General features: G+C 37.9%; 1 protein-coding gene across 1 annotated transcript in view; it reads right to left on the bottom strand.

Annotated features, from left to right (window-relative positions):
- The window catches only part of CNTLN (centlein), a 216,945-nt gene that overhangs the window by 128,591 nt on the left and 70,049 nt on the right, over positions 1-18,305 (bottom strand). The window contains exons 6-8 of the mRNA XM_081940175.1: positions 15,131-15,264; positions 8,290-8,452; positions 4,634-4,828 (exon numbers count right to left, since the gene is read on the bottom strand). Of these exons, the coding sequence (XP_081796301.1) occupies positions 4,634-4,828; positions 8,290-8,452; positions 15,131-15,264 (492 nt within the window). The remainder of the gene's footprint in view (positions 1-4,633; positions 4,829-8,289; positions 8,453-15,130; positions 15,265-18,305) is intronic.

Genomic DNA, 18,305 nt, shown 5'->3' with positions numbered 1-18,305 from the left:
GTAGCATGAATACTGCCAGGATTGAGTAGTTAAAGTTGAGTTGCTGTTCCTATTATAAAGTTTGTACTTTTCTTCTTTTCTTTCTTTTTGCCTTTGCATGGAGGGAAAAGTTCCTTGATTATCTAGTTTTCTAAGTGAATAAGATCAGTCAAAGGTTTTTGAACAGAAACTTCCGATGCCATATTTTGTATATGATTTGGACACTGAACTTCTTCCTGGATAGCATATTATACTAAACAGGAATGTTTATAGCAATGAGATTTACACATTCAAATCATGAGCCTCATCTGAACATTAATTTGGGTCACCAGAATTGCACTAATTGCTTTCCTTTCTTCTTTCCTTCATTCCTTCCTTCTTTCCTTCCTTAATATATCAATTTATAAACACCAATTAAACACAATTTTAGTACACCCAAAACATCTATTGTGCACTGTGCATATTAATACTTTAATGGAAAAAATGTCATAATTTGCTGATTTATTGCCAAAATTACATATTGAAAATATACATCCTGACAAATATTACAAGATATTGGAGGTTAGGTTACTAGTAATAACTAAATACCAAAAAAATCTTCTTGAAAGTCATGAGAATTTTAAATAAATGCTGCTGATTATGACATGATTATATCAAAAAAGGAATGTGATGCTAAAGGCAGTTTATGTTACACTAAGAAATCATTACCAAGCAACATTTCTCATTGATAGATACCCTTATATAGAGAATCGCTCATTGTTAATTTCACTGAAAATAATCTGAAATGTTCAAACTGGTCTCTGGCATAAGATATTTTTCTTTACTTATATAATCTATAAATCACTGACATAAAACAATCAAAAGTAAGCTTATTATGAATGTACAACGCTAACATTTACTTGGTGGAAAACTGGGAATACTTTTGGATTTGTCCACACGTTGTTTGAATCAGTCAGTATTTAGTTATATTAATTTTTATGTATTCAGATATAAACCCATTTCAACTAACCTTTGAATCAATACAAAGTTTACGTAAAATTAATTTTTCTGAATTATTTCTCATCATATGCAGTTTTGTATGCATGTTTTATGTTAAAATTACAGTTAACATTCTTTTTATAAACCTGTCTACTTTTAACAGTAGTGTAGCATATTTTGTTTATCAAATAAGTTTTAACTCCTGGCAATTGCCTAGAAAGGTCCCGACCATTTTGTTGGCAACAGTTTTGGAAGTGGTTTCCATTGCCTGTTTCATACAGATGAGGAAGAATGACTGGACCAATATTATCCACTGATTCACAAGTGTCCTAGTTTCTAGCCCAGTGCCTTTAACCTCTACATCAAACTGGATCCTGCATATTTCCTTAGGCAAAGCCAAATGGAAAAACATACATAAAAACACACTATCCTGCCTTCTAAACTGCATATTTCTTTGAGTAAGAACTTCCATAATACCTGCTATTCCCTACTTTTATTTTAGTAACATATAATTGTTTTTCGAGTTCAAAACATTTTTAAGCTCAAGAAAAAGTATGCCGATCTCAGTAGAAATGTCCCAATATGAAAACAGCCCGAGGAATATAATTTGGCCATTTTGAAATCAGAAAATTTTGTGGAAATCGAACAACATCAGCATATTCTTGTAGTTTCTCAACAAGGATCAAAACATTTTGCACATCTATATCACATTTATATGAGGGAGATGGGTGGTTCTTAAATATGACAAATAAATAAATATTTCCGATTTATTACATTATTCTAACCCAGTTATTTATTTTTTCTAGCGTATGGCAATGGTACATTAGCCAGGAGACTACAGTGTTAATACAGGGTACTTGTTTGGCTGCCTAAGATTGCTAGCCTGTTTGGTTCATGCTCGCACAGTAACCAGAAGTGCACCACAGGGGGTGAACTAGCTCTGCACTCAAAATGGCTAACGGGATTTTGCAGCATCATCTAAGGCTTTCCCCTCCACCAATGTCGGCTTGCATTTGGGTGTTGCATTGGGCAGTTCTGGCACCTGTTGGGTTCGTATTTCTGCACCAAGCATTGGTGGTTTCTATTTATCTATGTGATATGCTTTCGAATTGGTAGGTTGGCAGTCAGTGTTAGTAAATTGTTCAATTGTTCCAATAGAAAGTATTCTCGCTTAATTCACTTTGGAGCCATCCTATTGTTCAGTAACAAATACTGAGAAGGTGCAACTGTTGAAGAATTCCAGTAAATGTCTGCTGCAGGTTTGGAGATATACCGTATTTTTCAGAGCATAAGACGCACCCTTTTCCCTCAAAAGAGGCTGAAAATCTGGGTGCGTCTTATACGCTGAATACAGCATTTTTTTGCCTCCCGAAACCTCTTCAACAAAATGGCCGTGCAGAGCCTTTAGGAGATTTTCAAAGTGCTCCTGGGGGCTGGAGAGGGCAGAAATGAGTGGCCATGAGTAACATCCAGTTGGCCATGCCCACTCAGTCACAGGACCCCCACCACCAAGCCACGCCCACAGAACCAGTAGTAAAACTTTTTGAATTTCACCACTGGTTTAAAGCGGTTGTTCACACATGTATTATTGCAATTAAGTTATCTAAACTGAAATTTCGAGCCTAGTACCATAAGGAATTCTATTGTGTATAGAAAAGTGCAAGACTTTTCTTGTGAAGTACTTCTGAACCCGCTTAATTGTACTGATGTCAGATATATAGTGAGAATTCCAAACAGTTGAACAATACTCTAAAATTGGTCTAGCTTAGGTTTTATAAACTGTAATTAGCAATATAATGTTTCCAGAAAAAATATCTTTGCAAAATTAAGTTTAGAACTCTTAATGCTTTTTTAGCAACGCTGTTACAGTGAACTTTGGAGCATAGTTCGTCAGAGATAAGTACACCTAGGTCAGGGATGGCGAACCTTTTTTCGGCTCATGTGCCAAAAGTGGGGAGGAGCACAGGGGGGTCGTGCGTGGGCATGATATACATGCGCACACTTCACCCCTCTATGTATGTATGTATGTATGTATGTATGTATGTGTGTATATATATATATGTGTGTGTGTGTGTGTATTTGTGCTGATAAATAAATAAAGGGAGACTAGTATAGATCTATTTCAAGCTATTTAGCTCTCATCAGCTAGCCATACCCTTACTGGGAATTGAACCTGGGCTGTATTACATATTAGGCAGTTGTATTAGTCACTAAGCCACAGGCTCTCCTCCTTTATCAGCTAAGCCAGGGAAATAGGTATGTATTATGTCACAACCCCTGGTATGCCAAAATATGGGAGGGAGCATACTGCTTCCCTTTTCTGTCTATTGGCTCACCCTAGCTCCATGCTGGTCTTGTTGTATTCGGGTCTTTTCCCATGTAAGATTGGTTGGCTGGTCATTTGTAGATTGGTCGGCCGACAATCTACAAACATAAACTCCATCTACCAATCAGGATGCAACTACACACCCAATCAACCCACTTACAGCAACAAAGCCAGCACTCCACACACCTCCACCAAGATTTATAGAAAGACGACAGCTCCGACCACATCTTACTCGCACAAGCACGAAGCCGAAAACACCAGCCTGAAGATGGCGAGTGGGACCTCGCCAAAACATTGCCAAGACAATCTCAATCTTACACAGGAAAAGACCTGAATACAACAAGACATATACATACACACAAGGTATATGCGTAAGTTACGTTATTTCCATAAGTTGCTAAAGTGTGCTTATCCACGGGTAAAGGAAAAATGCTTATTTTTGGTACTTTTATAGTAGAGCAGAAGGAGAGTAAAACTTGTTTGCAAAAGGATATAATTAATAAAGCTTGAGGCTAGTAAAACCAAAAACTGTTCTTGTATAGCTTAGCTGAAATGGCTTTTTGCTACCTTTTAGATTATCTAAAGTAAAAAAAAAATGAAATGCTAGTTCCGTCTGCTACTTTCAAATACTTCGAATGTTAAGCACATTTGATGAATTATTAGAGAACAATAACCACCAAGAAATCTTAAGTCTCTAAACTGAATAGATTTTAAACAATAATTTAATATTTCTCATATGATTAAATAAATATTTTGAAGGGGAAGTATGGATTCCCATAGTAAAGTGTGATTATTTTAAGTCAGTGGAATATTGTTTGCCTTATTACTGCTATTTCTGCCGTAACACCCTGGACGAATTGTAGGAGTTTCAATATATATATATATATATATTGTCCTTGTTTGTCTAGAAAATTGATGGGGCTTTTATGCAAATATGAAAGCTGATGTACAGTGACTTAGATACATTTTTTCCTAAAAAATAAAGCTCTGTGCTCCATTAGCTACAACAGCTAATATTTAATTATATTTTAGAACCTTTCTTGTCAATTATTCTGAAACATTTTTAATAGATCAAAATATGCTTAATCATTTTTTTATATTTTTTCTTTGAATTGTAGTTCTCTTCCATTTGAAAGTAAAAGGTTCTGACAAAAAAGGTAAATAAATTACAGAAGGAAATAATCAGTTTCATTTTCAATTAATTAATTAAATGTAACAATTAATTAATATTACAGGAATGCCAGGTTTTGCATCATTATTATAGCAATACATAGGAATTTCTATAAGCTATTATTTTAAATCCACAAGCTCATTTTAAAGCTTTCTTTAAAAATGTTAATTTTCTCTTACCCCCTTTCTTGGTTCTGGATAAGTCTGGTAGGGTAATGAAGATGCAGAATAGAAGGCCTCGTGAAGTTGCTTTTCTAGTTGACTGATATGTTGTTCTTTTTCAAATAATTTATCTTGGAGAGGAACTTGATTTTGCCGGAGCTGAACTTCACTTGCTTTGAGTTTTTCAAAACATATTGTCAATTCGTTATAAAGCTAATTAAAACAAATAGATACATTTCATGAAAATATGTTATCATAAATAAGAGATATGCTGTTACAATACGACAATCTTCATCCTCTAAACAAAATAGTTAACAAACTTCAAATTCCCCTAACAAAAAATATAGTATTTGAAGACAACTATCTCTCTTATATTCATTTTCTAAACTAAACACATCAAACAGAATCAACCATATCAGCATGCATGTATGATGATATATTGACCTTGACAGCAGATCTGTTACTCAGCACTTTAAGTCACATGGCAGATATATACTAAATTAAATGCATTAGCACACTATTTAACAAATAGTCTCTTTTGAAATAACATTGAGGTATATGGGAGAGAATAGACAGAAGACGACCATAGCTTAAATAAATATGTAATTTTGTTCTCAATTCTACACAGTTCCATTCTAAGATATAATTCAACAAGACATAGTTCAATGGGATAAAAGTATAGAATTAGAAAACAAAATACTTTCTAAACAGAATGAATGGAAAATGGACTTAAGGAAAATTGATGGAGAACTTTCCTGAAACAAAGTGAAAAGAACTGTGTACAGCTATGGAAGCATGAAAAATAATGGCAGGTGGAACAATGAAGCAAAAGTGTTGGCAAATAAGCAGAATAAGCAAATGAATGTGTGTATCTTGGTAAAATGTTTACTAAAGAAAGGAAAGTGAATAGATAAATTTTAAGACATGTAAACATATAAATTAAGAAATGATAGAAAGTTAGTAAGTAGTAGGTGGTCTGTTATGAAAAATGAAACTGTTGAAAAAAGACAAATATGGCAGTATAAATCTATATTTATTGCCCAGTTATTTGGAAACGAGAGTGGAATATTTCAGAAAAAAACATACAGATTACAAACAATGGGAATCAATGACTACAGAAGTTCCTGTGGTAAACAAATGAAGGAGAGGATCAAGAATGAAGGAATGAACAATGAATAACACTGAATGCAACATTGAACAAAAAGTGGAAAACAAATACACGGAGGTGGCTTAGTCATGTAAGGAAAATGAATTACGACAGAATTACAAAACAAATGTATATTTAAAAAGCATGAATATGGGGGAGGGGTTGTAAATATTTTTTTTATTGTGCCCTTTGTACAACTCAATATAGTAAACACACCAATACGCCTTCCTTCTATTTTCTACACAACTCTCTCTCAGCTGAGGCGAGTTCAGCTAAGAGCATGTAACTGCCCCAAATCACCCAGCTAGCTTTCAACCCTAGTTTCTAGACCAATACCTTAACCGCTACACCAGACTGGCTCTCAAGTATGCTGAGAGAAAAGATGAGACTGAAAAAGTCATAGTTAGATGATGTTGATGGGATTTGAGGGGGAAAGAATGGGGATAAGTTTAAACGATAAAAGACAGTATATGTATGTGCTGAAAGTTAAGTTTGGTTTGGAAACAGAAAAATATATAGAAACTTATAACTATGTATAAGGTACTCAATGTAAAGTAATTACTTCTCTGTTACTATTTTTTCCTCCTCCTCTTCCTGCTTTTTTCCTCTTTCTGCCTTTTATTTCCTTAGCTTACTATTTCTTAGTCCTTCCCTGCATTCTGAATGTAATTTACACTAAAGGGAAAGGTTATATATATATATATATATATGGAAAAAGTGGTCCAAAAAGTCTGTATAATACCTTTGTAATTGTTTTAAGACATTTTTCATTTAAATATGTAATATAATATAAATGCTAAATATGAATAATATGTATTCACCTGGATCAGCTGCTAATTGGGAATTCTGGGAATTTGGAGGGAAATATCTGGGAATTTGGAGGGAAGTATCATGTATGAGAAGTCCAAGAATACATCAATCATGATATCAGTATAATAATAATAATATTTTGTGATGTTTCTAAATCTCATCTATATATAGCTACAATAGATGCATTGTTGGAAATTTCAGCAATGTTTGGAAATCACATCAATAATCTCCAGAATAGTTTACACAGACTATCATTTCAACACTAATATCTAGTTGGAGTTCATACAACACAACTTCCCCCTTATTCAAAGCAAATATTGTACATTCAAAGAAACTCCTTGACATCTATTTTATATCATATTTACAGTACTTCTACCAGAAAAAGAAATATTTTCTAAAAATATAAACCAACTATTTTACTAGTCCCAAGCAGACAAAGTGCTCCTGCAGTGTTTTTTTTTTAATGAGACTCAATAGATTTGTCCTCACCTAAGACTCAAGGTGGTAAGTCTTAAATCAATACCAAGGATAATAAGACAAGGAGAGTTTCACAGTCTCTAGACTATCTTATCACAGTACTCAGAAATTTACAGTTTAGAAGTTTTGTTTTAAAATAAAAGACTTCCTTTCACTCAGGTCTTGGCTTCTAGATATTTATTCATCAGGATGACTGAAAATTTCATAAAAGAAAGTTATTTCAGTGGACTACAAACAAATCTACATGGGAGCTAACTTATTGAAAGTAGTTTCCCATTTAGGCAACACATAATTTCCATTCTTTCAAGTTTGAAATTACACTTCCTAGATTTCTTCTAATTGCAGCACAAGTACATTAAACAGACCACTCTCAAACAGTGATATGTAATAGAGTAGAATAGTGTAGTAAATTAAAATAGTCACTTTAGTTTTGTAACAGAGTAGGAAAAAGGGTTGAAGTCTCATTATTTTAAAGAACACTGTTCAAGATAAAACTAGAATGGTCATAATACCCACACGCCACTCTCCCAAGCATTAATTAATTGAAGAAATATCAGGTACTATATGTCACAGGGTAAGGCAAAGTAAACTTGTACAGTACAATGACACTTCACTATATTTCATATCTAAAAAAGTAGTATTGCTTTAAATAGGCTACTTCTTCAGCTGCAAAGAACAAGAACACCTGGAATAGTATTGTTACAATGATTCCATGGACATAAAAGTAATGGACAAACCAGCCAAAGAGGTATACAGGTAGTCATCGACTTATAACCATTTGTTTGAAGTTACAACAGCATTGAAAAAAGTGATGTATCACCGTTTTTAACATTAATAATCGTTGCAGCATCTCTATCATTGTGTGATCAACTCGGGGAGGGAGATTAGGCAATTGGCATGCATGTATGACACTTGCACTGTCCTGGGGTCATGTGATCACCATTTGTAACCTTCCTAGCTGCCTTCTGACAAACAAAGTCAATGGGGAAAGCCAACCACATAAATCACTTAACAACTGCATTGATTTGATTAACAACTGTGGCAAAAAAAGTTAGTAAAATGGCACAAAGCTCACTGAACAGCTACCTTGCTTAGCAACAGAAATTTCAAACTCTATTATGGTTTTACACCATTACTCATGGTTGAAAGTGCATTTGCACCTATGGTAAAAAATTTAGATTCTCAGATCAAATAGAGGTAGAAGAAAATACGTATTTTAATAAAGAGGGAATAGGCATACTTTTTGGTATGATAGCATTTCAGCTGTATGAGCATCCTCCTGAGTTCTCAGTACTTTTTGTGTATCTGTATTGAGAGCCTGAAGCTGCTGGATCAGCTCTGCCTGCTGTGCTGCATGTTCCGTGTTTTGTTTGTAGAGATTCTGCAGCTCCTGCAATTCTTTCCTGTGCAAAGCAAGCAAGAAACAACGAAGTTGAACAAAAGAAAGAGCATGGTGATCTCAGATAATAGTCTTGTTAATTGTTTTATTTTTATGGCAATCTATTATTCTCTCAATCGTCTAAAAATACTATCTTAATTGTAATTGCATCGATTAGTTTATAAACATACTAAAATACTACTTTTTCATGGGCCCTGTAAGTTGCGTTAAAATAAATGTACATATATCATTTTAAATAAGTGCAGGTTATATATCTTAAGATTTCTTATTTAAATGTTAAAGTTGCTCAATGGTGAGATGGATGGCATATAAATTTAATAAATAAATAAAATGGTATTAAAATGTGAAATGGATTTGTTTGGAACAATGATGATCTCTCCTATTCTTTTTTGTTTTTCAAACAGATCCTGGTGAGTTGTCCGGACGTTTGCCCAACAACTGGAAAAAATGTTTAACTCTCAGAGCAAAAAACAAGATTTCAATTTATAGGAAAAATGACATATGCAATATAAGCACTTGTGCTAGGAAAAGAAAAGACACTTATATTCCGAGATATTTTATTAGTGGTATATTATTGCTAATTAGTGGAAGTAACTTGAATATATTAGATTCAAAAATAATTTGTAGAACTCTATGATGGTTCTTTGGGAAAATGGTTTAGGCCACCAAAATGGAAGGTTTATTATACAAAAATTAGTTCTTTCAAACAAAATTAAGAATGTCTATGATCTTTTCAATATTTTATCATTCTATATACATTTGAAATTGTATTTTGTATCTAAGTTATTCCATGGATATATTGTTTCCTCTATATCTTATAGATTTCTTTCAGTAGTAGTTATCATATAGGTATTCTTATATAGTACAATAGGCTTATTATGCCATAGGAGTTCCTATGTTGCCTTCTCCCTCTCTCTTCCTTCTACATGCTAGCTTAAATTACCCACATTTATATTAGTTATCATGGCTTAGCTAGCCCTGTCTTCAGCTGTTTTCCTAGCTGTGAAATGAGAAGAAACTAAGGCTTTTTTCCCCCTTCTCAGCCTGATTCTAGCCTTACTAGAATTAGAATCTCCAGATTTGGCTGACAGTTGCTGGTTGGCGTTTTCTTGGCCTTACTGTCAGGTATCAATTGCCTCTGGTCTGAACTACTACAAGAGCTCTGGTATCTCTTGGATTCTGACTGTGAGGAGAAATGTTTACTAATGTTGGCTTGATGTCAGTATGATATAAAAGTTCACGTAGCTGCTAGATTCTGCTTTTCTTCTGAATGTTTGCAGCTTTTAGCAGTTCTGGGAAAAATGTCTTGTTTCTTCCATGCCTCTAGTCATCTGAAGCAAACTGGCTCTGCTCCCACAGACTCACCAAACTAACTTTGGTCTTAGATTTTTTGCTTTGCTCAGTTCTTGCCTGTAACACTCCTTTCTTCTCTCTAATGCAATCCATTGAGGTATATGGCTCCATGGTCATGTGACCAGGTGGGCGTGGCCAACTTGGAGAATGTGGTGAAACTCACTTAACGACACTCTTGCTTAGCAACCAAAATTTTGGCCTCAATTGTGGTCATAAGTTCTCTTTCTTTCTTTCATCTCTCTCTCCCACTTTCTTTTTCTTTCTTTTCTTTTTTCTTTCTTCCTTTCGTTCTCTTTCTGTCTCTCTTTCTGTCTCTGTCTGTCTGTCTGTCTGTCTCTCTATCTGTGGCTCTTTGTTTCTCTCTCTCTCCCTCCCTCTCTGTCTCTCTCTGTCATTCTCTCTCTGTGTCTGTCTGTCTCTGTATCTCTCTGTCTCTCTCTTTTCTCCCTCCTCCATCTGTCACTCTGTATGTTTGTGTCTGTCTGTCTCTTACTCACTCTCTTTCTGTGTCTCCCTGTCTGTCTCTGTCTCTCTCCCTTCCTCTCTCTCTCTATCTCTCTCCCTTCCTCTCTGTGTGTATGTGTGTGTGTGTGTGTGTGTGTCTGTCTGTCTCTCTCTCACTCACTTAATCACTCACTCTGTGTGTGTGTCTCTCTCTCTCTGTGTCTCTGCCTGTCTGTCCGTCTCTCCCTCCCAACCCGCGGATGGGCTCCGAATCAGCGCAGCCTCGTCCTTCTTTTTAACCAGGTGGCTATCCTTTTCTTTAACCAGGCAATCTTTCCTAAGACATAAAAAAGAACCTTAATTGCAGGCTCAACAAAAGAAGCTGGAAAGAGATACTGAAGCCAGGAAGCTGAAACCTGGGACTGGAGAACAACATTTTCTGTCCCCTTACCAGCCCATCTGGGAAGATGAGGAACGTAAAGGGGATCCCTCCCCCCGCGGATGGGCTACGGACCAGCGGAGCCTCGTCCTTCTTTTTAACCAGGCGGCTATCAGAGAGAAGAAGGCGTGCCCGTGGGCTCGTGCAGCAGCCGAAGATCGCCTGGTTAAAGATCGCCTGGCTAAAAAGAAGGCCGAGGCTCCGCTGGTCCAGAGGCCATCTGTGAGGGGAGGGATTCCCCTTGCATTCCTTGACTTCCCGGATGGGCTGGTAAGGGGACAGAAAAGGTTGTTCTCCAGTCCCAGGTTTCAGCTTCCTGGCTTCAGTATCTCTTTCCAGCTTCTTTTGTTGAGCCTGCAATTAAGGTTCTTTTTTATGTCTTAGGAAAGATCGCCTGGTTAAAAAGAAGGAGGAGGCTTCGCTGGTCCGGAGCCCATCCAGGAAGACGAGGAACGTGAGGGGGATCTCTCCCCCCACGGATGGGCTCTGGACCAGCGGAGCCTCCTCCTTCCAATTGGGGGGATCCATGCAGAGGATTTCTCCCCCACCCCCCCAATTGGAAACGAAGTGGTTGTCAAAGCAAGGCAGCGCCCCAGCAGAAGAAGGAACAGAAGGAGAGTGTACGGCAGCCGCCGGTTGGGCCAGGGTAACCCTCCGCCCGCCCACCTGCCAAATGGTGGCTGGGTGGGCGCCAGGCTAGCCCCGCTGTCCTAGCCAAGTGGCGCCCGCGGCTGCCGCTTACCTTGAAGGTGACATCGTGGAACTTGCCGCTGAGGGAGGGCCGGCTGGCCAGCGCCCCCCCTGTTGCTGCTCCCTCCTGGGCCGTGCCCGCGCCCCTGCCCGGCCCACCTGCTGAGGAGAAGGAGGCGGGGGCGCGTTGCTGAGCAGTGGGCAGGGAGGAGGTGGGTGCAGCGCTGCTGCCCTTGCCCTTGGGGCTCTTCTTAAGGGACATGCTGGCTGGCGCTGCTTCAGGGCGCCCTGGCTGCTGGCTCCTCCATGTGCAGCCCGTTTCCCCCCCCAAAAGAAGACCATTTTCTTTTTAAAAAACGCCTCTGCAGATGATCTTGAAAACCTGCGAGGTTGCTTTGGGAGGGGACAGACGGGCAGCATCCCCCCCCCGTCCCTAGGCACCTGCAGCCTCAGAGCCTGCAACAACTTGCACAGTAAAGGCAATTAAGAACTTCTCACGCTCGTGAAAAGATTTTCTTTACTGTGCAAAGGCTTGCTTTAAAGCTGCAGGCTCCAATGCTGCAGGTGCCCAGGGAGGGGGCAGGAGGAAATGCTGCCCGTCTGCCCCCTCCCAAAGCAACCTCGCAGGTTTTCAAGATCATTCGGAGAGGCGTTTTTAAAAAAGAAAACCCTGAAAAAGCCGCAAGATCTGGAGAGATGGGCGGGCTATCTTTTGGGGAGGGGGAAATCCCCAGAACCAAGGTGCCCAGCCAGCACCTGAAGAGGTCCGTGCGGGGCTCTGGCAGCTGCAAAGCACGTCATGAGGGGCAGAAGTCCCCGAACCCAGCAGGGAGCCTAAGCAAAGGAGGAGACAGAGAGCTGGGCAAAGGAAGAGGGAAACTACTGCTACTGCTGGAGCTGCGTTGCCCTGCTGGGTTTGGGGACTTCTGCCCCTCGTGCCGCGCTTTGCAGCCACCGGAGCCCTGCACTGACCTCTTTGGGCAACCTGGTTCTGGGGGGGAGGGATTCCTCCCAGCACTGCAAAGAGGTCTGTGCAGGAAACTGGGGGGGGGGAACCCCTGGAATGCCCCCGTGCTTTGCTGGTGGCCACGCCTCCTAGGCAAGTTCAGGGAAGTGCTAGGAGGCTGACCGCACCGTACAAGCTACCGCCCGCGAGCGGCGACGGAATGGGCGGGGGAAGTGAGGGGGCGGAGCAGGCGTTCCGTGACGAACCTCTTCTAACCAGTTCGGTAGATTTCTGGAACCCCCTCTACCGAAGAGGTTAGAACCAGCAGAAACCCACCCCTGATCCAAGTCCAAAAGCATCTGCTTTTGTAGCTGGCATGCAGCTGCTTCAAAAGGAGGAAAGAAAAAAGGGTGGAAATAAGTGAAACTCAGTACCCAATAAGATCTGAGACTAACATCTACAATAGCCTTTAGAAATCTTTTACAAACATATCTCTCAGTTGGTCTATAATGTTTAGTTGTTAGATTTAAACTTTTTCCAAAATAATACTTTAATGCTATGCAAGGCAGCTTCTGTAATTTTATAGTTGTTTAAGAGTTCTGATATTTCATTTTTTTAAATTTATATTTTAAATTTGTTTCTAGACTTCCCACCTCCCTTAGAGAGTTTATATTTTGTATACTACTGAGTGATTTCAATAATGGATCATCTAAAAATTAAATTAATACATTTGTTTCTGGTCACATGACCAGAAGGAAACTGGTGGGATTTAAAATGGAAATCTTTTTGGAAGATTGCTATCATGTCATCCTAATTGTTCTTTTCATTAAACTAGACATACCTAGTTGCTGCAACTGCTCTTCATGTTTTAGCTTCCAGGCCCTAATCATCTCTGTTGCTCTTCTTTGCACTCTTTCTAGAGTTTCAACATGTTTTTACAGTGTGGTGACCAAAACTGGATGCAGTATTCTAGGTCTTACTAAGGCATTATAGAGCACTACTAGTACATCACGTGATCTTGATTCAATCCCTCTGTTAATGCAATTTAGGATTGCACTGGCTTTTTTGGCTGTTGCCGCACACTGCTAGCTCATATTTAATTGATTGTCCACTAGGACTCCAAGATCCCTCTCACAGTTACTGCTGTTAAGCCAGGTTTCATCTAATCCTTACATGTACATTTGGTTTTTCTTGCCTAAGTGTAAGACTTTATTTTTCTCTACATTGAATTTCATTTTATTAGATAGGGCCCAATGTTCAAGTCTATTGAGATCCATCTGGAACTTGAGGCTATCATCGAGGATGCTGGCTCTTCCTGCCACCTTAGTGTCATCTGCAAATTTCATGAGTTCCCCTTCTGTTCCCTCATCTAAGTCATTTATGAAGTTATTGAAGAGTACTGGGCCCAATACGGAACCTTGTGGTACTCCACTGCTTAATGCCCTCCATGTAGACGTAGACCCATTAAACACTACTCATTGAGTATGGTTTGTCAGACAATTACAAATCCATCTGGTGGTGATGCTATCTATTCCACTTTTTTCTAGTTTACAAAGAAGTAGGTTGTGGCTTACTTTGTCGAATGCCTTACTAAAATCTAAGTATATTATGTCCACAGTATTTTGCTGTTCAAAATGTAAGTGTTTTAATGGGGCTCCTCAAAGGTAAAAACAAAGATAGAACTGTGAGAAACCCACCTCTGGGGTGGAGCATAACAAATGGGAAAAACCACATGAAAAAGATATAAAAATATTAAAAAGTCATTGACAGCAAACATTATAAAACAGGGAAATCAACCCTAGGTGAAGAGGAAATAAAAATAGCCACTCAGCAATGGAGCCATCTAAGTAGGTCTCTGGTTCTCGGGATCCCTGGTCCTAAACAGAACCAGCCCAAGCATGACACCTTCTTTTATCTTTGCACCTTTTGGCTACAATTGAGAGCACAATTTTGGTCAATAAGGAATGTGGTTGTTAAGCATGTCATATGACTAGACCAAATTTTATAACCATTTTTACTTTGATCCTTAGCAAATCACCATGGCCATTAAACAAATCAGAGTCATTAAGCAAATCCGGCTTCCCCAAATGACTTTGCTTGTCAGAAGCTGGCTGGCAAATTGGGATCATGTGACGGCTAGATACTGCAACTGTCATAAATGCAAGCTGGTTGCTAAGTGCCTGAATTGCAATCACATGACCATGGTTGTTAATTTTGAGGTTATAAATCCTTTTTGCTCTGAGGCCGTGGTAGATCGAACCATTATTAAAGAGTCGTAAGTGCTACCTGCAAGCTTAAATTTTGTGCATTTTTTCTTTTTCTCTAAACGAAGCTACTCCCTTATGACTCAGAGGTGCTGCTCCTTTAAGCTGTTGTGCTTTTTTTTCTTTTTTACCATGGGAAACTAGCCCTCTATAGCATAGCTGTTAGACTGAGCATGCCTGTTCAGCAGCAGGAGTAAGAAGATGGCAAAAGTAAGCTGGGGCAACAGAGTTCAAAGTGGCAGGGGCCAAACAAGTGTAGATGTGTGGGAGATAAGCGGATGGGGGAGTTGCAGTGTCCTGCAGTTGTAAATGCAGGCAATCTTCAAAGCACTTGAATTTTGATCACATGACCGAGGGATTTCTACAACGGCCATGACTTCAGACACCTGTCACAAATCCCTTTGTTTAGCACCATTGAAACTTCATTGAAATGGTTGCTGAATGAATGTTCGTTAAGTCAAGGACTACTTGTAAATTATTTGGATAAAGTAGTGCAAATTCAAACAATGTAACATTATCCAATTTTATTTATCATATCAAACATACTTAGCTGTGGCCACATCCAAATCCTTTTGTGTTAATTCAGTCTGCTTAATCCTCAGCTGAGATGCCAGGTCATCACATCTATTGTGCAGAACTTCCACTTGTCCCCTTGCTTCTCTTAAAGACGATTCCAAATTCTGGAAGACAATTGCAATAGAACCAATAGCTGCAGAGTTACAGTACAGGACAACAATACTGCATTTAAAGCGTAAGCAAAAACAAGAGGGATTGTTGATTAATCTAAAGTTTAAAAAGGAAGTTTTTCTTTTTAAAGGAAAAAAAAGTTTTAATTAAAACTAAGCTTTTATTAAATACATTATAAAACAGTAAAGTAAAATAATGCAAAAATAGTTATAGAATATATAAGCACCTTAATTACTTTATAAATCCTTGTATAAGTGAACTAGTGCAGTGGTTTTTGCAACTTTGTACTGCAGATAGGAAAACTTAAAAAAATATGTTTATTGATTGCAAAATTTAAAATAAAATAACTTCAATACAGCTAATAGGATCTTAAAATGCATCAAGCGTAACATAACTAATTCAAAACCAATTCAAATTAGTTAATATAAATCGATAGTAAATTGAATAATATTCTGCATTATGAAGACCAAAAAAACATACATGCTTTGTAGAATCTAAAAGGTTTTTGCTGCTCAGTTGCACAAATAAGAACTGCAAACATTTGGAGGAGGAATTGCAAATAGTTAAGTGAAATACTGCTTATTTTTCTAAAATGAATCAAATGCTCTAAGGTGGGTTATACCTCCAACTCCCAAATCCAGGTGACAAACAAAACAAATAGAAAAAAAATAGAAAAATATTTTCTCCATCACAGAACTGGGCTTCATTCTCCCTTTTTCAACAGCAGGGAAGACATCCTAAAGGGGGACATAATAGAACAATCCCATAGGATAGAACTCTGATATCCTGATTAACAGGATGGAACCACCTGCTGATTTGGGATGGGGGAAAGAAGGAGAACAAAGACAGATATAATTCTTAGTTCCTTTCATCTTGGGGTTGAAAGTGGGATCTATATGCAGAGTAGACTATGGCAAAATAACACAAAACTCCTTCCTGCAAAACAAAACAAAAACAAAACAAAACAAAACAAAAACAAAACAACCAGCTGCCAATTCTAAAACTCATCTGTGATATCAGACCTTAATGCAAATAACAAGAAACAGCCAAGACCTCCTGCTTGATAGCATCAGGATTCAGATATTGTTGAGTTGACTGTCCAAACAACAATTGTAACAACAAATGACAGAAACTTCAGGTTGATCTTTGCAAATCCTTTTCTCTTGCAACATTTACATACTGTAGCAGGGAAAGATACAAAGGATCTTCCAATAGTTCCCCTCACTAACGCAACCAGTGCAAAGACAAGATACTAAGCAGGAAGGGCTGAATTCCAGAACATCTGCAGGAAAACATGTACTGTACTACCAAAAGGCTGTGGTTAAGGTGAACAAGTAAGCAAAGAGAAAGAATACAGTAGTTTTTGGGGATACATAATTCTCTACAGAATTAGAACCCTCCATGATTAACACTCCATTAATCCAGGAGCACCAAGTTGGAACAGGAAAGCTTTATTTCTCAGGAATAGGTAAGTTATGGCTGAATTTATGGCAAAAGCCTGTCAACCTAGACTTCCCCCAATATACTTAAATAAGATATCAATAACTTTATTGCTAAGGCCTTCCAAATTCATCAAGAAATAAAGGTTGTTCCTTCCTTTGGCCTTTTTACTTCAGTAAAGTCTAGCATTCACTCATAGCCTTTGTGTATGGTACACACAATCTTCAGTTCCTATCCAGCTTCAATAGCAACAATACTCTCCAGATCACTAATAGATGAGGAGACACCTGTGTGTCATACAATTTAAACCTATTGAATTCTGGATCTTGGCATTACCCCAAGATCTGTTCTATCCCTCATGGGTGGCTATAAACACTTAAAATCTAAGAAGAGGAATAAGCAAGAATTCAGAATTGAAATACATAATCAGGAAGTCTGTTAATCTAGAGCTTTTTGTTTGTACTGGAGTAGGTGAATCAGGAATCAGGAAGGAAAGCAAATATGCAACAAGTACCATGTAGGCAATCAAAAGAAAAATATGCCAAAAAGTCTTAAGGTTTGAAAATACTGGATAAATTGGGGGTTAATTCTAATAGATTAAAAAAAAAACACTTCTGTAATATCTAACTCACTTCTACACCAATAGGCCTCAGTCATGAGCCACTTATTTTGTAAAAAAAAAAAAAACTGAAAAATGAATAAAACATAACTTTGCCCCAACCTTAGTGATGTCAACATTTTATTGTAAGTATGATCACCGGTTGAAATATCTTGTTACCTTTATTTTTAAGCTTGAAATTTGCATTCTTCCATGACAAAACTTTTGTAGGAATAAATAGTTGGATGGATAAGATGGAAATGGGAAAAATGAGTCATTTGCCCTTCTTTCTTTTCTTGGTTACATGGATTTTCCAGTGGGAAAAATCAAAATTGTCTTATAGACCAAGGAAAGTGCTCCCACAGACTTGCAATCATAGATTCCTGGTCTATCAAGCATATGAACTGCAAACAGATGTGAACATTTAGTCAAACTGAAAGTAAACAAAAGCTAACATAATCTAACAGTTACAAAACAAGAATGTAATTGATAACAAAACTCTGGAAAAAGCCATTTTTATAGAAATAAAATACAGAAACACAATCTTTTCAATTTGTACTGTCTTTTTACGTAAATGAAAAAGTTTCCAAATTGCTGTCACAGATCTGTGAAACCACCACCGCCCCCCAACAAAAAACCCCTTAAATATATACTTGTACAAATACCCAGGTTTTCACGAGAGAAACTTGCCCATTCAGGTTTTTCGTAAACAGCAAATCAATCAGCATTTGAAAAAGAAACAATGTATACATACTGCACTACAAAATATTTATTCAGAAATGTATGCTTTCGAGAAAATTGTTTATGCGATTGTGTGGCTAACATTGCAAGTATGCTAGGCCATTTTCAGAAACAGGAAATGTTTTTCACATGCCTATGCTGATTCCCTTATTCAAAACTAAGATTGCATTTCCCATAGAGTTTACATACTGGGGAACCATAAACCAATACTGAGCTGGCAAAGCAAGAAAGGACAGGTAGTCCTCGACTTACGAT

The sequence above is a fragment of the Natrix helvetica genome (assembly GCF_964273705.1).
Source record: "Natrix helvetica genome assembly, chromosome: 2".
Lineage (NCBI taxonomy): Eukaryota > Metazoa > Chordata > Lepidosauria > Squamata > Natricidae > Natrix > Natrix helvetica.
The sequence above is the reverse complement of the archived record's forward strand: the minus strand, read 5'-3'. Positions and strand labels throughout refer to the sequence as shown.